The 26699-nt window shown below is 51.2% G+C and overlaps 1 protein-coding gene across 3 annotated transcripts in view; it reads left to right on the top strand.

Moving 5' to 3' along the window:
- The first annotated feature begins 2256 nt into the window (after positions 1–2256).
- Positions 2257–26699, top strand: part of Nhsl3 (NHS like 3) — a 29470-nt gene continuing 5027 nt past the window's right edge. Inside the window, exons 1-5 of one of the 3 annotated variants that reach the window (XM_090335330.1) lie at positions 2257–2574; positions 25619–25789; positions 25874–25929; positions 26185–26308; positions 26504–26620. In XM_090335330.1, the coding sequence (XP_090191456.1) occupies positions 2349–2574; positions 25619–25789; positions 25874–25929; positions 26185–26308; positions 26504–26620 (694 nt within the window). In that variant the 5' untranslated portion in view covers positions 2257–2348. Of the gene's footprint in view, positions 2575–13865; positions 14054–23775; positions 23825–25618; positions 25790–25873; positions 25930–26184; positions 26309–26503; positions 26621–26699 lie in introns of those variants that run through there. The other 2 variants (XM_090335332.1, XM_090335331.1) reach the window with 2 other exon arrangements.

Here is a 26699-nt window from a genome sequence, read left to right as displayed (position 1 = left end):
GGGCTTCATGCATGCTAGGCAAGCTCTCTGCCACTGAACCACATTCCCAGCCCAGCTTTAGTAATTTGTGTGTGTGTGTGTGGGGGGGATCATGGGGCTTGAACTTAGCCTGGGTGCTGTCCCTGAGTTTTTCAGCTCAAGGCTACCACCCTACCCCTGGCCCAGGGCGCTGTCCCTGAGCTCTTCAGCTCAAGGCTATCACACTACCCTTGGGCCAAGTCCCATCTCCTGTTTTCTAAAGGTTAATTGGAGATTAGAATCTCAGGTCCTATTGTGCCTGGGCTGGCTTTGAACCTTGATCCTCAGATCTTAGCCTTCTGAGTAGGTAGGATTACAAGTGTGAGCCACTATCCCTTGTTCCAGCTTTAGTAATTTTTTAAAAAATTTCTTGCCAGTCCTGGGCTTGAGCTCAGGGCATGAGCCCTGTCCTTGGACTTTCTCAAGGCTAGAGCTCTACCACTTGAGCCTCAGCACCACTTCTGGCTTTTTTCTATGTATGTAGTACCGAGAAATTGAACCCAGGTCTTTGTGCATGCTAGGCAAGCACTCAACCACTAGGCCAAACTCCCGGCCCAGCTTTAGTAATTTTTGACAAAGGGCTCTGCAAATTATATTAATCCCAGTCACTGGGAAGAAAGTGCTAAGAGTTTGTGCTGAGCAAGATTAGCCAGCATTCCTCCTTTCCTGACTGCCCCTTCCAAAAGCCAGAGTGTGCTTGCCTTCCTTCCCCTTCCCACACCAAGCATCCACAATTATCCCACAGCCCAGGCCTGGCCCACCCCTCTCTGCAAGTTTGAGTCCTGCCTAACACCTTTCCTTTGAGACTCACTAGCCCAAGAAGATGTGGGGCCCTTAGCAGAAAGAGTTAGACTAGGCCAAGAGCACCCTGCAGGCCCAAGGACTACCCAGAATGGACACTTGACGGCTTGATATGAATGAATGGCCTTACCAGGAAATTGAGGTCCGGCAAGAGCAGGGAGTGATCTGTGAGGAAGATCAGGTTTGTGGGAGTGTCATTAATGCCCAGATTTACCACAGCTGAGTCTTTGGGGACACTCAAGGGCTAATGCAGATTAGGTCACCCTCTGCCCTCTAGTCATCTACAATGTTACAGTTATTGCAGTCTGCAGTGTTCCAGGATAGACTGGGCCCTGTGATCCCTGACCTCAAGGAGGAGACTGGGTCCAGGAAAAAGCTTGTGCCAGGGGTCAAGTGGACAAGGAGAACAAACTCCAACGGTAGGGTGATCACAAGATCCTTCTGGGGACCCAGTCAGGGGGTCTAAAGTATGGAGGTAAGGCCCACATGTTACCCTTAGCTCTTCTGCTCATCACTTGTGTTCTTAGGCAATCACTGGCCTCTCCTGGACTCAACTTCTCAACTTCTTTCCGTAGAAAGGATGACAATCTCTGCTTCTCTCATACCTGGCTGTGGAAGCGATAATAAAGAGCCAGAGATCTGGAGGAAGTGACTCCCTCAGGTTTCCTTTCCTACCTGCTTCCCCAGTCACCCTAGTGGCCTGGCCCCAGACACAGCCTACATTAACCAGTTTTGATCATCTCGGTGGAAATTCTGAGCCGGACTCCAGCGCTGTGTTGGAGGAGTAACCGATGCCTAGCTAAGGGGAAATCAAAGAAGGACCCATCCTATCTACACTACAGCTGAAGCAGGAACCCAGGAGGCCTGGGCTCCGAGGGAAGACTGCTGAGCCCGGGGGAAAGCGAGGCACTGATCTAGGGGTGACCACAGGACCTCAGACGAGAGCGGAGTGCGGGCTGCCAGTAGCAGGTCGCAGTGTTTCTGAAGCCGACCCCTTCTACCCCAATATTGTCCGACTGTCCGGGTCCTGGAAAGAGTTCAAATCCCTCCACCTTCTTTTTTCAGAAAAACAATTCTGAAGCCTTCCATTTCTTCTCGAGTTAAACTCGGGGTGTACCTGGCCGTCCTGGGGTCCAGTCCCAGCCTCCCCTATCCCCTCCGGCTCCCAACTGTCCTGGGGCGGCCTGCGGGACAGACCCATAGGACCTCCCCTCCCCGACCGGCCTGGCGACCCTTCCCGCCGGGCCGGGGCGGCTCGCCCGGGCTCCCGGTAGCCCCGGGAGGGGGACCAGCCCACGCCCTCCCCGGCCCCGCAGCCGCGGGGAGGGGCGGCCGCTCCCTCTCGGCTCCCCCGCCCCGGCCGCCTCCGCGCCCCGCCCGCCGGCCCCGCCCGCGCCGCCCCCGGCGCGCGCTCGGCCTCCGCCGCCCAAACTTTTCTCCGGGTGCGTCTCCCGCGGCGATCGCCCCGCGTCGGGGCGCGCGCCGCAGGCGGCCTGACCCCCGCCGCCCGGTCCGCCCCGAGCCGCACCATGGCGGCGCGTGCGCCCCCCGCCGCACCTGCGGCCGAGGAGCCCGGGGGTCCCGGCGGGCCCCCGCGCAGGAAGAAGTCCCGCTCGGGCCTCCGCCGCGCCTTCAGCTGGCTGCGGGTCAAGCGGCGCAAGAAGAAGGCGCTGGGGGCCGAGGCAGCGGAGCCGGCCGCCCCCCGGGCCAAGAAGGCGGACGACAAGGCCAAGAGGGCCAAGGGCAAAGGCCGAGGTAAGGCGGCCCGACACTTGGGCAGAGCGGCGGGCGGCGCCGAGGGCGCGCCAGGGGGGGTGGGGGGCTTCGTAAGGGGGCGGCGGCGGGTGGAGTTGGAGTGGTGGTCCCCTGGGTGCTGCTACTGAGGGAGCAGGAAGCTCGGGGTTCAGCCCAAATACCCCCGTCTTGTGCCCCCAAGACTCGGCACGCCCCTCTGCTGAGGGGCGAAGACCCCCCGACTTGGGTAGGGACCCCCCTCGCTGAAGCAGGAAGTGCGGGCTGGGCGCAGAGGCAACTCCCGCTCCCGCTGGCTCACCCAGGTTTTGCCCTCTGCTGAGTCAGGGGGTGAGCGCCCTGACTCTGGCCTGTGGCCTCTGGGAGAGGCAGGTGGCCTTGGGGCGCGGGTGGGAGTCCCCAGGGATCTGGACGGTCAGCGGCCTGGGAGCGGCCTGGGAGCGGGGAGTTTCTTGCTCTCCAGATGGATCTGGGTTTCCAGTCCCACACTGGGCCCAGCTTGGGGCATAGCATACCTGAGGTTATTAATAGTGTTAGCTTTTCCTACCTGTCCCCACCCCCCACCTCGTCACTCACCTGGGCCAAACCGCAAACACGCCCAGCTGCGGGGGGGGGGGGAGCTGGTGGTGAGCTCATTATCTCAGCACCAGTGGCCCCTCCCCATCTCTGGTTCCCCAAACCCTGTTTGGAACCTAACAGTGTTGAGGTGTGCTTACAGGCCCAAGTTAAATGGAGGGGCAGCTCCGGGACTGGGGGTCTTTCTGAGTGGGAGCCCCTGATTTCCCCTCACACCTGAGGGGCGGGCAGCCTGTGAGGAGGGGAAGCCGGTCGTCCCATCTGTTAGTCACTGTACTTTTCTGCCACTTCTTTGGGGTTCCCCCCCCTTTTTCCAGTGCTCACTGTTCCTGTCTTCTCTGTGTGTGGGGAGGGCCTTAGTCTGTAAGAAGGCAGGCTCCCCTGGGCCTGCTGACTTTGGAACTCTACCTTTCCTACTAATGCTACCTGGCTGGAGGTGAGGAAATGGCAGGGTGTGTGTGCCCATCCCACCTCGCCTGTTTACTCTCTAGGTCCTTTAACCACCCCCTTCTAGAGGAGAATTAGAAGGCACACTCGAGGGGTCAGGAAGAGGGTGGAAAGCCTCTTGTATGATTGCATCCGGTGTGATCTTCCTTTTGGATACGTGCCCTGAACCCCTGAGGCCCAGGAACAAATAGAAGCCTGGACACAGGCTGGGATGACTGGGCCACGCCCTAACGGAAGATCTGGGTAAGGGGTTTTTCTGAAGGCTCTGCATCCCTAAACCGAGAGGAGCCTGTCCCAAGACTCCACCATTGGATTGCGATTCAGACATCGCCATCTCCCTCAAGAGGTCACGAGTCAGAACTACAGCAGGAAGGATTATGGACAGACTATTAGTCTGGGCAGGCAGAAGATTAGTGGACTAGTGGTGTACATCAGGACCCTTTTCCCAGGAAACCAGCTTGGAGGCAAGGGACTGGAAATACTGTAAATCCTGGCTCCAGTATCCTGGCTTTAGCTAGGGTCTGGTAGCTACCTGCAATCCTACCTACTCAGAAGGCTGAGCTCTGAGTATCAGGGTTCAAAGCCAGCCTGGAAAGAAAAGCCCTTGAGACTCTTCTCTCCAAATAAGCCAGAAGTGGAGTCGTGGCTCAAGGGGTAGAGTGGTAGCTTTGAGCACAAAAGCTCAACGACAGTGCCCAGACCATGAGTTCAAGCCCCAGGAATGGCACAAAACCCCAATGGCCTGCCTTTGAGATCATTGAGTTGGTGACCAGGCCTCCTCCTGCCTTGTTTTTGGTGTCAGGTGGCACTGGGTTTCTGGGCAGTGGGTCAGCTTGATTGAGTCCACGTGCATGGGTAACACCCTTTGCCCCTTAGCTGTTGTTTCCCTAGGTCTGGAGGCGGCTGCAGGTATGACTGAAGGAAGTCCTGTTCTCTTTTGCTTCAGTCTCCTATTCTTCTAATTGTTTCCTTGTTACCTGCTTGGCCCAACTTCTCAGTTTATTAAGAGAAATAAATCTGATCTCTTTAATCTGCACTGGCAAGACTGGTCAGGAAGGGAAAGCCCAAAGGTTTAACTCTTTCAGAGAGAACACTCAGAGCAGAGATGAGGGAATATGGGAAGAGGGGTACCTAGAAGATTCCTGGGAGGTCAGGAAGGAGATGCAAGTCCTGGTTCCTCTCATTTGGCTACCCTACTATAAAAGGGCACTGAACTGACAACGGAACATTGAGCTTCAGTCCTCCAAGATCCCTGTCCTGTCCTCACTGCCTTGCACAGACTTAGCAGGAAAGAGGAAATCTGACACAGACTGGTTATTCTGAAGAGGTCAGAAGCCCTGTATCCATTATCTCAGGAGATCCCATTTGCAGATGAAAAAACTGAGGCTCAAAGACTGTGACTGACTGATCTGACCAACCTGAGATTGATTGAATCTCAAATCACCTGCCTCAAAGGTGCTTTTTAAAATGATTTTCCCAAGGAGCTCAAGTCGGGGAGAAGTTTAAAGCTCCAAGCTCCAGCTCATTCTATAGAGGGGAACCACCCAGAGAGAAGTGAGGGAGGGGACTTGATAGAAAGGAGAGTTATTAGGCAAATGAAAGTTCTGGTGTAGCTACAGCAGAAATCCTAACCTTGAACAAGGACTTAGTTGGTCAACCGATTCCTTTACTGTCTCCTGAGGAATAGAGGGGCCTTCTCACAGGGGGAATCCTCTGGACAAGGCCATGATGGGTTTAAAGACTTTTCTCCAGAACTCTCACAAGAGATGATATGAAAAATATACTAGTGACCGGGAGCGTAACCTAGTGGTAAAGTGCTTGCCTCGCATGTACAAAGCGCTGGGTTCCATTCCTTGGCACCACATACGTAGAATAAGCTGGAAGTGGTGCTGTGGCTCAAGTGGCAGAGTGCTAACCTTGAGCAAAAAGTGTCCAAGGACAGTGCCCAGGTCCTGATTTCAAGTTCCATGATTAGCAAAAAGAAAAAGTATATTAGGAGCTGGGCACAGTGCCTCACACCTGTAATCCTAGCTACTCAGGAGGCTGAGATCTGAGGATCATGGTTCAAAATCACCTTGGGCACTAGAATCCCTGAGACTCTTCTCTCCAGTTAACTTACATTGAAATATTAACTAGTATGCTACAGGCACACCATATACTTGCTAATACACTGTATCACACCTCCAATTTTTTTTTCTGTTTATTCGGAAATAAAAGTCTTACAGACTTTCTGTCTAAGCTGGTTTCCTTTTTTTTTTTTTTTTGGGTCATGGGGCTTGAACTTGGCCTGGGTGCTGTCCCTGTGCTCTTCAACTCAAGGCTACCACCCTATCCTTGAGCCAAGCCCCACTTCCCATTTTCTAGAGGTCAATTGGAGATAAGAGTCTCATGTCCTTTTGTTTTCCGGCTGGCTTTGAACATTGATCCTCAGATCTCAGGCTCCTGAGTAGCTAGGATTATGGGTGTGAGCCACTGTGCCTGGCTATTTTCAGTTTTTTTTAAGAAACCTCCAAACTGCCTTCCACGGTGGCTGTAGTAGTTTACATTCCCAGCAGTGCAGTAGAGTCCTTGGGTTTTCTTAAGGCTTAGAGCTCTACTGCTTGAGCTGCAGCACCACTTCTAGCTTTTTCTATATATGTGGTACCAACGAATAAAACCCAGGTCTTTGTGCATGCTAGGCAAGCACTCTACTGCTAGGCCAAACTCCCAGCCCCACAAATCTTGGTTTTATAGAAGTGTTTCAAGGATCCAGTGAGATGAGGGGCTTGCTAGCAGATGCTAGCAGGATTCTGCTGTTGGAGACTGAGGCCTTGGGCACTAGTTAAGTTCATCTGATCCTTATTTGAAAAAACAATTGACTTGGTTCATACCTTGGCTGGCGGCACCTCTGCCACCAATGATTGCCAATTGGGACTCAGGAAGCTGGAGCCTCACCTTTGCATGATGGGAGGACTCAGATCAAGGAAGAAGTTAAAAACAACAAAGCCAAACAGAAATTCATATTTTCCAGAGCCATCACCTGGACTCTAGACAAGTGTGGGGAGGAAGTGTTTCTGGGACTGATGCCAGCACTGGGACCCAGCAGGTAATCAGGGAGGTGCTCAGGAGGAGGTGAGCTGAGAGTGGAAGAACTAACATGGAAGTAGCTGTGTGGCACACCCAAGCCAGGCATTTTCTTGTGTTGGGAGGTGAGCAGTTATTTCTACGTATGGGTGAGAAAACCAGGCCTTAGGGGAAGAAAGCAAATTGCCCAAGGTTACTGGGCTTCAGGCTTTTAAAAGGATCCACTCCTTCCTAGCTGGAGTCAGGTCTGGCTCAGGCTGCTGACAGTGCCCGTGGATAAAGCCAAGTCCCTGCATCTGCACAAGCGTTGTTCCTACAGAGCAGGGACAGTGACAGAGCTCCATAGTTTGCCCCTAAATGCCCCCAGTCTCCAAAGTAAAATGAATTTGTGACTGTGGAGGGAGTAAAACCACTGTGAAGTCTTAGGCAGGACCATCTTTGGGAAAAAGGCGCATAACGCCTCCTGTGGCTGGAGTGGGGATGGCTCCAAGTTCAGGCCCATGAGGGACTGAACTGTAATCCTAGGAGCTCCCTGCAGCCTCCCTGGGGGAGGGGGCACCTGGGTGTGGTCCTAGGGTTTAAACTCAGGGTCTTATACTTGGCTAGGCAAGTGCTCTACCATTGAGCCATGTGTCCAGCACAAGAGAATTCTGTTCTGCAGTGTGACCTGCTTTGCAAACCTGAAAACTGTTGGGCCTGAATGCCTTGTCTAAGTACATGGTATTTAATGGCCTCTGAGACTCTGTGGTGCTCGAATCTTTGGGTTTGAGAATGAGTTGGGTATGGGCAGGCAATGTGTCAGGTAAATGAGGCCAACCTTTTGGCAAGTTGGACAAAAGATGGAAACCCAGTGGCCTGGATGTCATGGGAAGGTAGGTAAGGAGAGTCCAGTACTGATAATTCCACCTTTCTTCTTGCTGACGAAGGGCCTATATAGCTCTAAATTAGCAAAGACCCAAAGACTCCTGGGTAGTGGGCACTTTGTTTGAAGTCAAATGGTATTTGCTTTTCAATGAATATGTGCTATGTCACTGCATATGCTTTTCCTTTACTTACCTTCACTTTTATTATTGTTATTATTCAGTGAAAACTGTGCATCCCTCAAATCTCAGCTTTGGTTCTGTGTGTGTGCACGCACGCGTGTGTGCACGTGTGCATGCTGGCCTGGGGCTTGAACTCAGGACCAATTCCAGAACTTCATTTGCTCAAGGTTAGTGTTCCATTATTTGACTCACAGTGCCACTTGTAGCTTTTTTGTTGTTGTTTTGGTGGGTCATGGTGCTTGAACTCAGCCTGGGCACTGTCCCTGAGCTCTTCAGCTCAAGGCTACCATCCTACCCTTGAGCCAAGCCCCACTTCCAGTTTTCTAGAGGTTAATTGGAGATAAGAGTCTCAGGTCCTTTAGTTCCCAGGCTGGCTTTGAACCTTGATCCTCAGATCTCAGCCTCCTGAGTAGCTAGGATTATAGGTGTGAGCCACTGTGTTTGGCTGCTTTTTAAGTATTTTATTATAAGAGTTTCACAGACTTTCCTGCAGGTCTGGCTTCCCACTAGGATCCTCAGATCTCAGCCTCCTGAGTAGCCATTTGTACTCCTGGCTCATTATCGTTGTAATACTCTCTACAGCCCCTAGGCTCTCTAGAGCAGCCTGCAGAAGAGATTTGGAACTGGGAAGTGTTAGTTTTTGTGGTTATCTTCTTGGCTAGGGGCACCTCATTGTCCTTAGCCTGGGGCCTAGATCAGTGCAGTGGGGTCCCTCCACTATGACGTGCATCCTACAGCCAAGTGTGGGTACCATAGGGGGTATGCTTTTCCAGGCTGGAGAGAAACTTTATCAATTTCATAGATACTAAGTAGGTGCTATGCTATGAGTCTGGCATTGTCGTGGGGATGAACAAGAGAAACAAGGTCCTGGCCCTCATGAACCTCAGAATTTCAATGTCCTGGTTGGACAGGATCAGTGAGCAAATAATAATAATTTTTTTTTTAAAAAAGGAGGCTGAGTGCCTGTGGCATAGGCCTGTAATCCTAGCTACTCAGGAGGGTACGGTGTGAGGATGGAGGTTCAGAGCCAGCCAGGGCAGGAAAGTCTATAACACTCTTATAACCAGAAGTAGCACTGTGGCTCAGCGTGGTAGAGTGATAGCCTGAGCAAAAGAGCTTATAAACAGTGCCCAGGCTTGAGTTCAAGTTTCATGAGGACCAAAAAACCCCCAAAACCCAAAACCCACCCAATTCAACCCCAGAAAACTCCACACTAAACAGCTGAGGTCCAAAGAAGGGTTCAAGATCACCCAGTAGCCAGTCTTAGAGGCAGGAACTGGAGCCCATACCTGCCTGGCTGCTTTTAGCTTCTCTTCCTTTGTTCAGATTTCTAACAGAAAAGTCCTACCTAGAGAGGCAGCCCTTAACAGGAAGAAATGAAGGAAGCCAGCCGTCTCCTCCCTCTCCACTCCTTCCTTACCTCTCTCCCCCTCCTGCAGACACCTTCAAGCCCTGTTCCCTTATATCCCGGTGTTCTTCAGGAACTTCTCCTTAGGTCTGGGTGGGCTCCTCAGTCAATGGGTTCTCCCCACTATCCCCTCCTGGAGTCCTGGAAAACAGGTCTGCTGAACTGGAGGGGTCCAGGCCTGGTGGTCAGGGAAGGCTGCACATTGGTATCAGCAGAGGGCAGTATGGCTCCCCCTTAGCCCTCTGCCCCTTGGAAATCCCCTTTCCATCAGCCCTCAAAGCTTCTTAACTGCTTCGAGCCTGTCACATGCTGAAGAAAACTACTGAGAGGAGGCATTATTCATTGTCTGAATGAGCATGGTGGGGTAGGGAGATAGGGTGTGCAGACCCCCAAGGCAGCTGACCTGGGGAAGGAAGTGGGTGAAAGCAGCCCCTCAAACTGACATCTCTGTATACTCCATGCCCTTCTGCTTTACTGTCCTTGGGGTTGGTTCAGTGAAGGACTATCAACTCCAGTCACGGGGTGCACAGCTCTGTGGGGTGCTGGAGGGAGTCAGAGACAGCTCAGCTTCCACAGGCTTTGAATCTTTTTTTTTTTTTTGCCAGTCATGGGGCTTGAATTCAGGGCCTAAGTGCTGTCCTTGGGCTTTCTCAGGGCTAAGGCTCTAGCACTTGAACCACAGCACCATTCCTGGCTTTTTCTATATATGTGGTACCGAGGAATAGAACCCAGATCTTCGTGCATATGAGGCAAGCACGCTACCACTAGACCAAGCTTCCGGTCCCTTTTTTTTTTTTTTTTTGGGCCAGTACTGGGGCTTGTACTCAGGGCCTGACCACTGCACTTGGCGTTTCTCAAGGCTTGGGCTCTACCATTTGAGCCATATTACCATTTCTGGCTTTTTTTTAATATATGCGGTACTCAGGAATTGAACCTGGGTCTTTGTGCATGCTAGGCAAGCACTCTTCCACTAGGCCAAACTCCCAGTCCAGGCTGTGTGTGTGTGTGAAGTTAGGCCTCCTTTCTGCTTAAGATAATTGTCTTCTGCAAGTCTATAATCACAGGCATCCAAGCCTAGTCTCATGTGCCTTCCATATCAACTCTTTCTTTCCCAGCCCTACTTTGTCTTACCCCTGCTGAGGCAGAGAGCACTACTCCTCCCCAGAATCCTGGATGGAGCACTGTTTTTTGGTATTTTTTGTCAGTTGGGGGCTTGAACTCAGGGCCTGGTTGTTGTCTCTCAGCTTTTCTGCTCAAGGTTAGTGCTCTACCACTTTGGCTACAGCTCTGCTTCAGATTTTCTGTTGGTTATTTGGAGATAAAAGTCTCACAGACTTCCCAGCCCCAGCTGGCTTCCAATCTTGATCCTCATATCTCAGCCTCCTGAGTAGCTAGGATTACAGGTGTGAACCACCAGCACCCAGGTAGGCACTGTCTTTGTAGACAAGCAACGAACATGCCGCCACTACCAGCAAGCATCACAACCACATATCTACCAGTGCTGGTATCCAAGTAGCTACTACTGCTTCTGCACAGGCAAACCCCACCATCTCCTCTTCTACCAGTTTCTAGACAACACACACTGTACTGAGCCTGGGGTCACTGATCCTGAGAAATTAGTGGTTGTAAAGGCAGATACATAAATAAATAAATGGATCTTTTCCTTTTTTTTTTTTTTTTTGCCAGTCCTGGGCTTGAGCTCAGGGTCTGAGCACTGTCCTTGGACTTGATTTTGCTCAAGGCTAGCACTCTACCATTTGAGCTTCAGTGCCACTTTGGCTTTTTTCTATGTATGTGGTACTGAGGAATTGAACCCGGGTCTTCGTGCATGCTAGGCAAGCACTCTACCACTAGGCCAAACTCCCAGCCCTTTTTTTTTTTTTTCTTTCTTTCTTTCTTTCTTTCTTTTTTTTTTTTTAATGATAGGATCTTGCTGTGTAGTTTGGGCTTATCTTACATTTGAGATTCTCCTGCCTCAGCCTTTTGAGTGCTGGAATTACATGTATTCCCTACTACACCTACCTATAAATGGAGGTCTTGAGGCAAATGCTGAGATAGTGGTTCACAGGGTGCTGTGGAACCCTGAGATTTGAGCAGTAGTGTTTGACGACAGCACTGTTGGCTAGGAGAATACAGAGCAGAGCTAGGTAGTGTCCAGAAGGGTCTCCTGGAAGAGACCAGCCTGGTGGGTAAGTGCATCTCCTTCCATGCTACATTTCCAGTTTCCTTCAAGACTTTGCTTATCTGTCCTCAACTCATCCAAGGGATTTGAGTATTCCCACTGGTCGCTCATACCACCTGTCTCCTCTATGAGCCTTAGTATCCTAATCTGTAAATGTAAAGTCCTTTCCAGCTTTGACACTAGGACCCTCTATGTAAAGTGAAGGGGTTGGTGCATATAACTTGGTACACAGGGTATGGTATTTTTTTGTTTTGTTTTGGTGGGTCATGGGGCTTGAACTCTGGGGCCGGGTGCTATCCCTGAGCTCTTCAGCTCAAGGCTTGCACCCACCCCTTGAACCAAAGCCCCACTTCCCCTTTTCTAGTGATTAACTGGAGGTAAGAGTCTTGTGGTCTTTAGTGCCCCAGCTGACTTTAAACCATGATTCTTAGATCTCAGCCTCCTGAGTAGCTAGAATTACAGGTGTGGACCACCACCCAGGTCTGGGTATGGTATTCTTGTGGATCAATAAGATACCAATCCTTCATGGGCTACACCCTCAGAGAGAGTTGGAATCGGCTTAGGACCTGGGCACTGTCCCTTAGCTTTTTTGCTCAAGGCTGGAGCTCTCCCATTTGAGTCACAGCTCTGCTATAGGATTCTTGTGGTCAGTAGAAGATAAGAGTCTCACAGATTTCCTTCCTGGGCTGGCTTTGAATCCTTATCCTCAGATCTCAGCCTCCTTGAGTAGCTAGGATTATGCCGCCCAGCTATCGAGCAGCACCAGGGGTCAGTTTTGGCTCTCTTGACTTTTCAGGGAGGGAACAGGACATCCTGGAGCCACTAAGCAGAAAGACAGGGGTTTGCCCAGCTGGGAGAAATGATGAGTCATGCCACATAGGGATTGGAACCGAGGGCTCTGGACTCAAGCCCAGGGCTTTCTCCTCTGCTATACCATGCTTGCCCCTATGGAGAGACTACACAGATTGATGGTAGAAACATTGCTTAGGCTGTAGGGCAGTGTGCAGATCCTTTGACAAAAATGTGTGTAAGGGAAGATGATTCAGAGATACAAGCTGCGTAGATATATGCAGATAAGGGTGGTTCACATGTTTATGTACAAGCTCCATTACTTAACTCATGCACAAACAATCCAACTATAGATATAGTCATATACTCCACAAACATAATTATACTAATATATGCAGTGCAGCACAGATGATTACATTCTTATAGACAAACATTTATACATACATGCACACAGGCAGACTTTTACACACTCAAATACACAAAAATCTGATATTCAGCCCCTTGAGCCAGTCACAATTATATATGCAAACACAAATACACAGCCAGGAGCTGGTGGCTCTTACCTATAATCCGGAGCCAGAGATCTGAGAATGGGGCTTCTGAGCTAGCCCAGGTAGACAAATCCAAGAGATTTTATCTCTAACCAGCAAAAAAACTGGAATGGAGGTGTGGCTCAAGTGGTGTAATGCTAGCTATAAGCAAAAAAGCCAAGGGGAAAGCATGAGACCCTGAGTTTAAAGTTTAAGCTCCTGTACCAACACACACACACACACACACACACACACACACACACACACACACACACACACACACACACACACACACACACACAATCTCCTGACATGAAAACAGTCAAACAAATGATTGGACAGAGATGAACCCACATATTCAAGATCACAGCTATATCCCCAGCTACAAAACTATGGCTAGGTTCAAGCATACAATTACACACAAATGTCTATTGTCATCCTTGCAGGTCATTTAGAGATAATAAAGGAGAAGTACTGACATGGAGCAGTGGGTATTGGCTTCAGTCTGGGTTTGGTTCCTTATCAATAAAATGGATATGTACTTTTACCTTATGGAATTATTTTGTGGATGAATGACAGGCAAGTAGGTAACAGAATGTTTCATACCAAGTATTAAATAAAGGGTTGCTACTGTAGGACATGGTGGTTTATACCTATAATCCCAGCTATTTCTGAAGTACAGACTAGGAGATCTGGGATGAAACAGCGTGGGCAAAAAACGAGACCGTATCTGAAAAAAATAAAGCAAAAAGTAAAAAAAGAAAAGAAAAAGTAGTACAGTATCTGCCTAGCGATAACGTGGTGTCCTGGGTTCAAACTTTAGTACCACCCAAAAAAGGATGCTTCCATTATTTTACAGGTACAATAATCTACATTTGTGTATACACGGGCGCCAGGAGACCACAGACACGTGACACTCACGGGGTGGTGGCTGGTGGGACTCGGCAGCAGCAGGGGGCTGGGACCTGCCTGTCTGGAGGCCAGCCCCCAGTTTGCTGTCCTGGTAGAGGCAGTCCTGGTCTGGGGAGCGACCCGCCGGCCCCACCTGGGTAGCTGAGCGTTTCCCAGAGCGCACAGGCCCTGGGCGGGGCGGCTCAGCAGGTCTCCCAGGTCCAGGGGGGGGCGGAACAGACCAGAACCCTCCAAGCCCCGCCCCTCATCTGGCCCCGCCCCAATTTGGCTACGCCCCTCGTCAGCCATTGGCCGCAGAGTTCGGGGGCGTGTCTGGGCTGGGGCTGGGGGCGCCTGCGGAGGCAGCCCGCGCGTCTAGCTACGTCCCTCCCGGGGCTGCGGGCCCGGCGGCCGAACTGGCTGGGCCGCGCTCGGGTTTCTGCGCCGCCTCCCGTGCCCACCATGGGCAACTCACACCACAAGAGGAAGGCCCCCAGCGGCCCCCGGGTCCGCAGCTTCTGGCGGTTTGGGCGTTCGGCGAAGCGGCTCGCAGGTAGGGGGTGGGGGCGGGGCAGGGAGGAGGGTCTCCGCTGCGGCTGTGGCCTCCGCGCTGCCCCCTCCCGGGGATGGATGGGCGTGAGTCTGGGGGCCCGAGAGTCTCCGATCAGATCCCACCCCTCACTTGCACAGCGAGACTCACGTACACACACTTGCCCACGGGCGGACACACGTACATGTTCACATTTTACATCGTCGCGCACACACACTCGGATGTGTGGACACGCGGAGACACAAAATCACATACACAATCATACCTACACTGTCGAAATAGGACGAACAGATCCTGAGACTCAGGTATATAGGTGCATGCATGCATGCATGTATATATACACACGTACCTGGGTCTACCGTTTACATGGCCACACGAACTACACCCACGCGCAGATGGAGACACGGACACACACGCCAGGCATGTAGGTGCTGGTGCCCAGCGTCAGGAACACAGATGTACACGCGGTTCACTAGTGCACAGCCCACCAGACTCAGGCTCACAAGCAGACTACCGGAAGGCACGCACACAGACACTCTCTCTCACACAGTGTTCCCCAAGCCTTAAACGCCCCCCCCCCCCCCCCCCCCCCCGCCACAGGCTGAAAGTTTGCTGGAGGGAGGGGAGACAAAGGTGGAGGGGAAAAGCAGGAAACCAGGGGTTGGAGGCTCCGGACCGCCTCCATCTGGCGCGATCAGGAGTCGGACTGGTTCTTTTGGCTCCCTCCCCGCCCCCACCGCGCCACTGGGGCCTCTCCCTGTTCCCCAACCCCCTGCAGTCCCCCGAGGTCGCTGCCGCATCTCCCCCTTTTCAATGCAGCCACCCAGCTGGAACGCAGCAGCAGTAGCAGCAGCAGCAGCCCTTCCCGGCCTGCTGCGGGGATCCCTCCGCGGGTCACATTCCAGCCTCTAAGGGTGGGGGCTTAGGGAATAGGGGAAGGCCTCCAGTCCCCAGGCCGGGACATGGCATTCCTGGTTTCTCCACCGGGTGTGGCAATTCAGGATATCCTGAGAATCCCAAGGGGTGCTGGAGGAAGGGCTGTTTAGGGTGCCTGTTTTTCTCACCTCGTGAATCCAAGTGGGAAAAACCCTGTCCCTGTACCTTAGGGATACCTGCTGGTCTGGAGGAGTGAGAACCTAAGGATGGGGTGGAGGGGTTCCTGTAGTGGGAGAATCCATGGTATGTTCCCAGGATGGCTCACATTCCTAGAGGTTCAGCACCGGATTAAGTACCGGAGTCTGGTGATCTCATCTCTCATCAGCCCTCCACATAGGAGGCTATGGGAAGAGCTGGCTGGAAGGGTCTAGACCTGTGTTTTCTGTGTGGCTCTGGCATAGGTTCTGGTGACCTTGGGCAGGTTCCTATAATTTTTCTGGATCTTCTGACTCCTTCACAGAGACATCTGTAAAATTAGGCAACTAATAGTGTTAAGTGACTTTTGGGACCCCTACTGCTCTGGTAGTCAGCTCATGGATGCAGAGACCCCCTGAGGTCTAAGAAGAGGGCCTTGTTCAAGGTCATTTGCAATTAAGTTCAGGTGGCTATCAAGTCTCAAAGTGGGTGTTGGCAAGAGACTCCAATAGTGTTCCTACAGTGATAATTCTCACATTCTGGCTGTAGCCACCTGTCTTCTGAGCCAAGTTGAGCCATCTGGGCTGGGGTTGGTCTGGACAGGCTCTTCATCTGTCCTCTGATGGCTGCTCTGATACAGTGGTGGTTTCCTGAGAACCAACTGTGGGTCCATACTTGTGACTATTTGTGATAGACAAGACCCAAGATAAGAAGGCTTGTTAAAACCAGAGGCTCACTGCTCACTGCTATAGCTCTAGTTCTAAGAGGCTTAGAGCTGAAGATCTAGATTTGAAGGCAGCTCTGGCAAAAGAATTCAAGAGACACTCTAGCTCCAGTTAACCAGCAAAAATGCCAGAGGTGTAGCTCAAGTGGTAGAGTGCCAGCCATGAGCAGAAAGGCTGAGAGCGTGAGGCCCTGAGTTGGAGTCCTGGAATCTGCACGTACACACACCCCATGGCTGTGCCAGGGTCAGGTGCAGTGGTATACTCCTGTAGCACTTGAGAGGTTGAGGGAGGAAGATCTTGAGTTCCAGGTAGCCTGAACTACTTAATGAGATTCTTTCTCAGAAAACAAAACAAAACATGTTTATGGTTTCTTGTCCACTGGGGGAAAAGATCTGATGCTTCCTGCAACCCTTGTGCCCCCTTCTGCCATTCGAAGGTTGACCAGAAAAGCATTGTCAAGGCAAATAGAAATACTGGGGCTGAGGAATATCTCAAGCTATACATCAAAAGCTTTGGAGCTAGGGTCAGCTATAGAAAGCTGAGGTGATGGTCTTAATTCTGTCTTTGAAGTGAGTACAGGATTGGAGCTGATGCTGAATTGATGATTAAGTGAGACCACAGCAGAATATAGAGTTGAGACTGAACTTGGAGTTAGAGATAAATGTAGTGAAGGCACTTTCCTTGTGCTGAGCATTGTAAGGCTTCTGGGTCTCAGTCTTTGCTGCTGTAGGTTTGAGATGATTGGAGCTTGAGTGCTTATTCTTTTGATTAGCTGAGAGGAAGAAAAAAGTGCAAGACAGCTAGAGAGGGCTGGAGTGTGGAGGCATAGGAAGCCAGTGAAGATGTTTGAGCAAGGAAGGAGACTTACAAAAGTGTGTTAGGAAGATGGCTCTAGGGCTAGGGCAGGTGCCGGCAGGACAGGTTGGGGAGTGGAGTGGTGAGAGTGGAAGCTCAAGCTATTGCAGTAATTCAGGGGAGAGGTGAGTGCTGGGGACAGGGTGGGGGCTGTGGGAATGGAGAGGAGAAGAAGAGGCAATAGACTTGACAAGATCTGGGATTAATCACATGTTAGAGAAAGGGCCTGGGAGGGCTGCTTGGTTATGGTGTGGTAGCAGAGATAGTAAGGCAGAGATAAAAATAAGGCCGTATGGTAACTGTTTACACTAATTCATTTGTCTTGTAACAGTTCAATAAACAAGAAGGTATGTGTATACTTGTGTGCCCACATGCACTGGTACTGAGGTTTGAACTCAGGGCTTAGGTGCTATCCCTTAGCTTTTTTTTTGTTGTTGTTCAAGGTTAGAGCATCACCATTTGAGCCACAATTCCACTTCTGGTGTTTTGGTAGTTAATTGGAGATTTGTTGGCTTGGGCTGGCTTTGATCCTCAGTCTTTAGATCTCAGCCTCCTGAGTAGGATTACAGGATGAGCCACCAGATGCCCAGACAAGAAGGTATTACTCTTTGTTTTGCAGACGAGAAAGCTAGAGCTCAGCGAAGGAAGTCATTTAAGGAAAGTCACTGGACAAGAAGTTGGCTGGTTTGTGATTAGCCTAGCAGAGGATAAAGCCTGTGTCCCTGTCTAGTTAGTCTTTATGCTACGACTGTGTGGATTACAGGGCAATCTGGGCCCTGAGAACTTGGCCTTTTTTTTTTTTTTTTTTTTCCCAGTCCTGGGTACTGAACTCAGGGCCTGACTGAGCCCTGTCCTTGGGCTTTCCTCAAGGCTCTACCACTTTCGGCTTTTCTATATATGTGGTACTGAGGAATTGAACCCTGGTCTTCGTGCATGCTAGGTAAAGCACTCTACCACTAGTCCAGACTCCCGCCTGAGAACGTAGCCTTTATGGAGAGGACCAGTATAGGAAGTACTCAGAGTAAGTGTTGAGGGCTTAAGAGAGGGAGCAGGTGGAAAGGGAAGCCCTTGGGAGAGTGGAGAAGGGCCAAGGCTAGTGAGGCGATATCTTTTCCCTGCTGGAAAAACACTGTGTAACATGCTTGTATTCTCAGGCCAACTGAGCGCCTGTTCCTGGGCCAGATGGGGAAAGGTAGAGGATATGAGTTGGGAGCTCAAGGAGAACTACTGTTACTATCCTCTTCCAGTTCTCCCACATCACGCATCCCTGCATGGCACAGTCAGATGCCAGATGCCCTCTGCATTGTTTTCGTCTTGTAGATAGGAATATGGTGTAACAAGACTATTTTGAATTCTTTTTCTTCCTGCTGTAGAACTGAGACACTCTAGGGTCTTTGGTAGGTTCCACAGCTGGAGAAAGGTCTTCTTCCTCCCCCCTTTCCATGTCTCTTCACTTGGTGATGACCTGTGTGGGAGCCTTGGGCCTCCAGATGAGGGACTGGCCCTGCCCTTTTTTATCTCAAGGTTCTGTAAGCTGAACCCCCTTGTGGCGCTAGACCCTGTAGATCCTGACCCTGTGAGGCGCTCCTACATGCCTTCTAGAAGCAGAGTTATCCATGCAGAGAGATCACTGGAGGTCATCTATTCAACTCCCCATATCATGGATCGAGAAATTGGGGCCCAGGAAAGGGTAATGCCTGACAGGTCAAGCAGCATTTAAAAGGCTTCCAGAGCTCATTGTGGATGGGACCAGCCACTGAGGAGAGATAAGGAGCTGATGTTAAGTATCCTTTATCAAACCTTATCTTAATGGTTCTTAACTCCACTTGAGATTGGTGGAGAGCTCTGGAAGTGGGCAGGCCTAATGACATGGGAAGAATATGGTTTTGCATCCAGTCTGCTGGGCTCAAATCCTGATCCTGCCATTAGTAGCTTTGGGCAAGTCACTGACCCTGTAGAGGGGTTTTAATGAGACTTGTGTTGCCTTCAGCTTTTGGGAAATGCCAGTTTGTTGTCATTGTCATGGTATTGTAAGTGGAAAGACCATTACCCCCACCCCAACCCCACCTGGCAGACACTCAGGCTGCCTATAATATGATACTCTGAGTTTTCATTTGGTTACATGATCTTATTGAGGTACTCAGGTACTCTGTTGAGGTTGGTAGCAGTTCCATTTTACTGATGAGGAGACTGAGACCCAGACAGGCTGATTTATTTATCCAAGGCTTGGCCTCAGACCTCTAGATTTCCTAACCTTTCTTCTCCTAATTTCATGGTGGCTGCTTCTCTGGCATCCATAAAATGGGATAATCATGCCTTGAAGGAACAAAAGAAAGGGTTTGGAGATTCAGAATTATGCTGTGGCCGAAAGGGATTATTATGTCATTGTTGGGAGCAAATGCTGACCTGGAAATTCATTATGACATTTATTAATATTATTGTTGTTAATTCCTCCTTGCATTACTGCCCATTCCCACAGGGTTCCCTGTGGGATGGGATTCTCTCCTCCCTAATCTGGGCACTCCCTGCCCCCCACTATTTACCTTAGAACCGGCCTGGCTTGTCAGCTCTACCCTGGCTTGGGCGGGGCTGGACCCTGAACAGAGGGAGGGGGATTTCCTTTCTGAGGAGGTGGAGTGCAGAAAGTCTCCTTTGGATGGGGAGGGGACTGAGGTTATGTGTCCCCTTTACCTATTACTCAGACTTGGGACTACTGTAGTATTTGATGAGAAACTCTAGTTCAAATGCCACTTTCTGGTTAGGTGACCTTGAACAAAGAAGTCACTTTCCCTTGAGCCTCCCAGTGTTCTTTTTTTTTGCCAGTCCTAGGCTTGAGCTCAAGGCCTGAGCACTGTCCTTGGACTTTCTCAAGGCTAGAGCTCTACCACTTGAGCCTCAGCACCACTTCCGGCTTTTTTTTTTTTTTTTTTTGCTATGTATGTGGGGTACCGAGGAATCGAACCCGGGTCTTTGTGCATGCTAGGCAAGCACTCTACCACTAGGCCAAACTCCTGGCCCCCATCTCCTCCCAGTATTCTTTTGTAAAAAAGGAAACTTCACAGCTGCCTTCCTGGTAGTAGACGAGAAAGTGTTTGAGAAAGGTGCCTCTACCTAGAAGTTCTCCTCCTTTCCTTTGTGCTGTCTCCATGAGAATATATAATATCCACAGACTCTCGGTTCTGCCTCTGCTTTTTGTAAGGGACTTCTAGATTTGTGGCCGGAGGAACCTGTTGCCCTCTCTGAGCTTTCATTTGTCTAGGAAACTCTGACCCCCTCTGGGCCTTTGTTTGTCCACCCATACAGGGATGGGTTGAGACTGAGGGCTTCTGAACATCCAGAATCCTGGCCAACCAGTTGGCCTGGGGCAGCAAAGACCCAGAGAAGGAGGTGAGGGCCAGGTCTGCCCAGAGGGTTCCAGCTTCAGAGCAAGGCTACGTGGACAGCTGTACCCTCCCCCCCTCATTCCTCTCCCCTGAGTCAGACCTGCCTGCTTGTGGGTGCGCCACCCCGCCCCCCTTGTTCTGGAATGGGGCAGGTTGAGGCCTCACCCCATGGAGGAGGTTGCCAAGACAGTGTGTACACATGCGCATTTGTGCTTGTGGCTTTATGGGGGGAGCAGGGATTCCCTCCCTGGATTCTTCCCTGTCCCCAGGCTCATGAAAGCCCTTGGGAGGTGGATGTACCTGCAGCCACTTGACAGGCATTGATTCACTCTATGTTGGTTAGGTTAGTAAGTGAAGATGGTGTGCGGTGTGCTTTGCAGGGGTGGTCTTGGAAGTATCTACTTGTGGTGGTCCTATTGGGATATTCTGGGGGTGTATGCCTTGATAACCTGCCCTTGGGCTGTATCTGAATTCTAGAGTTTTTGGCATGAACTTTCCCAGCGTGCCCTGTGTGACAGGGGTGAGCCTGGGAGACAGGGTGGCTTCTCCACTATGGGCACCACCCCTCTCCTGCTGAGGGGTGGTAGAGGCCTCAGCCCCAGGCCGTACCTCTGGACTGTGGAGGGAGAACACCCTGAAACCTGGACTCTTAAGTATAGCCTTGGGCAAGCATGTTCTTTCAGGACCTCAAGTTACTTTGTGAGTTGTGTCCCCTCCACCTAAGACTTGGGTTGTGAGCCCTCTCCCAAGATAAGCCACTGGCCTGTAACCCTGGGCCTTGGGGTGGCTCTGAGGGGCAGCAGGGTCTGGCTAGGCTGGTTTGGTGGGAGGAGGTAAGGAGGGTGGTTGCTGGGGCAACCAGATGTTATCAAGTATGAGAGCCTTGGATATGACTGGGGAAATTTGCAGCTGTGGCCCTGAGTGCCATCTGGATGGTCTGATGCCCACCCCCAATTTAGCAGCAGTCCCTTTGATAGTACTTTAGCTTGTTGTTTCACTCTTTAGGCTGGGGGTGACAGTCCTGGGCAGTGAAAGGTTCTAGTTTGGGAGTTGGCAAGAGCTTGGGAAATCTCCTGGCCCTGGGTCACTTACTAGGAGTGTACCTGTCTTTTTTTTTTTTTTTTTTTTTTTTTGCCAGTCCTGGGCTTGAGCTCAGGGCCTGAGCACTGTCCTTGGACTTTCTCACTGTCCTTGGACTTTCTCAAGGCTAGAGCTCTACCACTTGAGCCTCAGCACCACTTCTGGCTTTTTTTTTTTTGTATGTATGTGGTACTAAGGAATCGAACCCGGGTCTTTGTGCATGCTAGGCAAGCACTTTAACCACTAGGCCAAACTCCCAGCCCTGTGTACCTGTCTTGAATGGCTGCTGTGAGCTCTGTGAAGACTTGGAAAGCCTCCCTTCACCAGTGCCTGGCATGGTGTCTGGTAGGGATTAATCACCCTGCAAGTGTGTGTGTGATACAATAAAGGGGTCTGGCTTAAGGGAGAGGATGGGCTCAATCTGTGGCCCGGAAACCTCCATTTTCTAGGGGTGATAGAGGCCCTGGACCCCTTTTTCATTCAGGAGGAGAGTCTGGTTTGTAGCTGTCACAGGTAGCTGGCACAGTGAACAGAGTATGTGGCTTTTGGTTCATGGGGTTCCGAGTGAGAAGTCTTATTCTACAGTGGATGCCAAGCAAGCTGTCTTTATAATATTTGCTCCTGCTGGCCTCCATGTTCCACATCTATAAAATGCGATAAAAGTCCCTGCTTCTTAGGATTGTTGCTTACACTTCAATGATGATGTATACATTCAGCTCCACACATGTTGGTTCTTGCTGAGAGTTTTGAGTGGTCTCTGAGAGGCCAGAGCTAGGTGTCTAGTACTTAAAGAAGATCTAGAGGGGAGCCCCTGTGGATTCTTAAGATCCCAGGGATGGGGGAGTGGGGAGAGTGTCCTCAGGCCACTTTATGGTACAGTACATTGAAGAAACCCTTTTTTTCATACTCTTAATTAGGTAGACTTAACAATATCTATACACATCTGAAGCCTCCATTGACTAACTGACCTTCAGGGACAAGGCCTAGGGGCCTACCTGACCTGGCTTCTGCCCTCTGAGTTCACCTGATCTCACCTCTCTTACATTCCCTCCCGTGTTCACCGTATTCCAGGCTTACTCTGTCAGGGACTCCACCACCCTACTTCACAATCTTGCCTTTTGCTTGTGTCTGTCTAGAAGGGTTTGCTGTACCTGCCCCTGCTGGATCCTCACTCAGGGCCCACTTTTTTTCCCTCCTAGAGCAGTACCCTCCAGTCATAGCACTTCAGTCTTCACCACCTAAAATTGTATTAGTGTACTTTACATAATCATGTATTCATTAAGTATTTATTGGCCTCATAGTTTTTACCAGATTCTGGTTTGACTCTGGGGATGCTGGTGAACAAGATAAAGCTCCCCTATTTTTTTTTTTTTTGTTGTTGTTGTTGTTGGTCATGGCCTGGGTGCTGTCCCTGAGCTTTTCAGTTCAAGGCTATTGCCCTACCCCTGAAGTCACAGCCGCCACTTTTGGTTTTCTGGTGATTAATTGGAGATAAGTGGCTCACAGACTTTTTAGTGCCCATTTCCCGGCTGGCTTTGAACTTCAATTCTCAGACCTCAGCCTCCTGAGTAGCTAGAACTACAGGCATGAACCACCATGTCTGGCAAAGCTCCCCTCCTTTAGCTGACTAGAACAGAAAGTCCTGGTCAGGATTTGTGTGTGATGGAGCTGGACTGGAATCTCATGATGCTGACTTCCTTCTTAGTATATTGCTCTCCTCAACTCCTCTTGACTTTTACTGACTTTGTGAGCTTTTCTTTCTTTGCTGGTTCTGAACTCACTACGTGGTTATCACTAAGTCACACAGCGAAGCCAGTTGGAGGAATCCTAGGCTGGGGAGCAGGTCTACTCCTCCAGACCACGGTTGGAACTATGATCCTCAGATCTCAGCCTCTTGAGTAGCTAGGATTACAGGCATGAGCCAGCTGCACCCAGCTGTCTTGAAGAAATCTTGTTCCTGGCTCTGTCATCTTCAGGTGTTCTCTGCTGATCCACAGGATCTTTCTGATTCGGTGGTGTCACATTGCCACAGTGGGTAACTGGCAGGGGTGGGGCTGAACTCATATATACTGAATTGCTACCACCACTGACCCTGATTCTGTATTGGGCATCTCCCAGGCAGTCTTAGGCTCCTGTCTGGCTGCTCAGGGAATAGAGCTCTTTCCCCTGGGAATCATTGTGGGGTCTGGGCACTGTGCCAAGTCTGATCTTGTGGCCCCTCCATCTACCATCTGACTACTGAGACTCTTCCCTTAGCTCTGGCTCCTGAATGTTTAAATAAGGACATGGGAGCAGAATTAGTGATCCATAGTTATAGTTGGAATCGTCTATCTACCTCCTCCCGGCTCCCCGCCTCTAGCAGAGCATCCACAGATTCTGAGCCTCAGTGTACCCTGCATGGGGGATGGGGCTGGCAGATGGGCGGGATTTAGAGGCAAAGGTAGGAGGAGGACCTGGAGCAGCCCCTCCCCCTCCTCTGCCAGGAACCACGCGGCCACTGGAGGGCAGGCGGGCTTGTATTGCAACCCTGCATCTGTCTAGGGCTGGGCTGTGGGGACGGCACTGCCTAGGGCTCTGGCGAGTTTACCGTCGGGGACGTGCGCCTGCAGCTATGGTGGTGTTCCTGGGCCCCGCATTTCTTGAGATCTTTAAAAAGAAGGGTGAGTGGGTGTGGCTGTGGAGGGTGGAGAGGACCACAGAATGCTCCCTTTGCTAGATCCTTAGGTAGAACGGGGAAGAATAGGCTGGGAAGGGTAACAGGGTGAGGGTGGGTGGGGACTGGTAACTAGGCCAGGCCAGCCCACAATCTCCAGTGTTGCAGGGGTGCCTTTGTCCCGCTGCTTCGTGGCTGGGCTGCCTTTGTTTAGGCGCTGCTTGTGCTGGGGAGGATGGACACTCATGTCTCTGACCTTGAAGCCTCCCCTAGAGCCAGGCTGTCTCTCGGCACGGTTACTCACACATTGCTGTTACTATTACTGGGGGATATTCAGAGACAGAAAGAGGTCATCCCTGTGGAAAGGGAAGATGAGATGTGGGGAGCAGTGAGAAAACTAGTACCTCTGGGAATTGAAGAGTTATGAATTTCCATCAGTGGAAAGAGATTTGGGTGGGTGGAGAAGTTTTGGAAGGAGAGACTTGTTTCCCTTTTTCTCCTAGGAGATTAGGTTTCAGACCTGGATTCCGGCAGTGGGGACCAGAGATTGTTGGATTTGGGGAGGCCAGGGGACCCCAGTCTGAGAGTGATCCAGTGGTCTTCTCTGGAAACACAGTTTACTCCTGGCTCTGACTCCTATTTGCTGGGTAACCTTAGGCAAGGCTTTTCCCATTTGAGTCTGATTTTCCACTTGTAAAGTTAAGGGGTTGGGGGAGTTGGTCTTAAAGATTGTCTGGGGTACCTGCCTGCTCTGGCCTGGCAGGGTCTCTGGCTGCTGAAGCGTGTGCTGAGGAAGGGGGAAATGGAAGGTGGCTGAACTGGAGACCCTGCTCTGGGGCGTGGCAGCTTGTTTCATTCTGTGCCTCTACAAGGTGCTGCCAAGGTCACATGACCCTCCCAGCACTTTTGCTTATGTTGTGGGTTTCATTTAAAGGGGGAGCTTGGGTTGCAAAGTGCTGATACATCCCCTCCAGGATTAGACGGCCAGCCCTCGGTGGGTGGAGCCTGTAACACGATCTTGTGTAATGGATCCCTGGTTCCTCCGCATCAGGGGCCAGGGCCTCTGGCCTTCGGGGGAGGGCATAGCTGGGGCTCTTCCAAGAGGCTGAGCTCTCCTGGCTGTGGTTGGAGGGGCCTGGGTCCTTCTAGGAAGGGGCCAGCCCTATGGGTGAGTAAGGAGCCCAAGAGGTTATCCCTGGCCTGGCCTTCCCCAGGGTTTTCCAGGAGTCTGGTTCAGACCCCTGCCAGCTACCCCTTTTTCCTGTTCTCCCATGGTATCTTCTCCCCGAACCTGGGCAAAGTATTGTGTAAAAAGAGAGGCTTGGAGTTTGGAGACCAGAAATACATTTGCTATGAACTATGTGTATATGAGGGATATCTCTCAGGGGACCCCAGGTGATGTGTAGATACACAATTGTGTGTACAAGCAGAATGGGGACCATGGGTGTTGTGGAGGTTGGGTGTGGGTCTATATATGAGTTGTTTGTATGTATATGTCTTGTGAATGTTATGTGAATAGACAGCGAATCTGTATGTCCCATGGTGTCTCATGTGGGCCCTCTGTGAATCCCCAGACATATGTACCCTTGGGTGTAACTTGTGTATATGCACGGGGGCTGTGGATATTGTGTGTACCTACAGGACTGTGGGGGTTGTGTGTCTGGGTAGGGGAAAGTGGGCAATACCTATGTGTGCAGGGAACAGCATGCAGTCTGATGACTGGGTGCTTTGGTTTTGGTGCTGATGCATCTCCAGGGCCCACATGCCTTCAGGCCTATCATCTCTTCTTCCATCTCACTAGGTTCTGCTAAAGCTGAGAGTGACAAACGTCAGAGTGCCGGGGCTGGCCAGGGACCAGGGTCTGGAGTGGGTGAGCACCAGGACAATGTTTTCTTCCCCAGTGGACGAGCTCCTCACCTAGAAGAGCTACACACACAGGCCCAGGAAGGGCTCCGCTCCCTACAGCACCAAGGTAACAGTCCTTTTCCCTACCAGTACTGTTCTCGGCTCCTGAGGTCAAAGGCCTAGCCCAACACACCCTCCTGGTGTCTTCCAGAAAAGCAGAAACTGAACAAGGGTGCCTGGGACCATGGAGACACCCAGAGCATCCAGGTGAGCCCTGCTTGCTCAGCCTCATTCCTGCGCCTCCCTCTTCCTTCCTTGGCCTCTGGCCAGCATGGCTTTAGAGTTTCTTTTCTGCATCTCAAAGGGCTAAATGACCCCCGGGGGGCTCATGTAGGCTTGCTGCAGCTGATGTCGTTCCAGTACTGGGTGATGCTGGAGGAATCTTGAATGAACATATGAGAGGGAGTTTTGAGGAGAGAGCCCACCCAGGCCAGGCCCTGATTCCTTCTCCTCCCTCAACAGTCTTCTCAGATGGGGCCGGATGAAGACACCATCTCCTTTTGTAGTCAGAGCACATCCTACACAGCAGAGAGCTCCACGGCAGAGGATGCTCTCTCCATCCGCTCAGAGATGATCCAACGCAAAGGTGCCTGCTCACCAGCTGGGATTCCTGGGCGGTGGGCACCATAATCTCCCAGCATAGGCAGCTTTCCTTCTTCCTCCTAATCCGGTGTTTCCCCATGTCCTGGGATTCCTTGTTTTCTGGGAGTAGTGCTTTGTATAGAACATGCGGTAAGTCTTTCTGTTCTAACGGATTTTCTCCCTCCTGGCTGGCCCTCAGGCTCTACCTTCAGACCCCATGACTCATTTCCCAAATCATCCGGAAAGTCAGGGCGGCGCCGGCGGGAGCGGCGGAGTACCGTGCTGGGGCTGCCACAGCACGTGCATAAGGAACTGGGTGAGCCTTGGCCAGGCAGGTGGCAGTGGTGGTAGACAGGGAGCCCCAGCCAGGCCCTCTGCTCATTCCCATCTCCTTA

The sequence above is a fragment of the Megascapheus bottae genome, chromosome 6, assembly GCF_031878675.1.
Source record: "Megascapheus bottae isolate mThoBot1 chromosome 6, mThoBot2.hap1, whole genome shotgun sequence".
Taxonomy (NCBI): Eukaryota; Metazoa; Chordata; class Mammalia; order Rodentia; family Geomyidae; genus Megascapheus; species Megascapheus bottae.
This window is presented reverse-complemented; position numbering and strand designations above follow the sequence as displayed.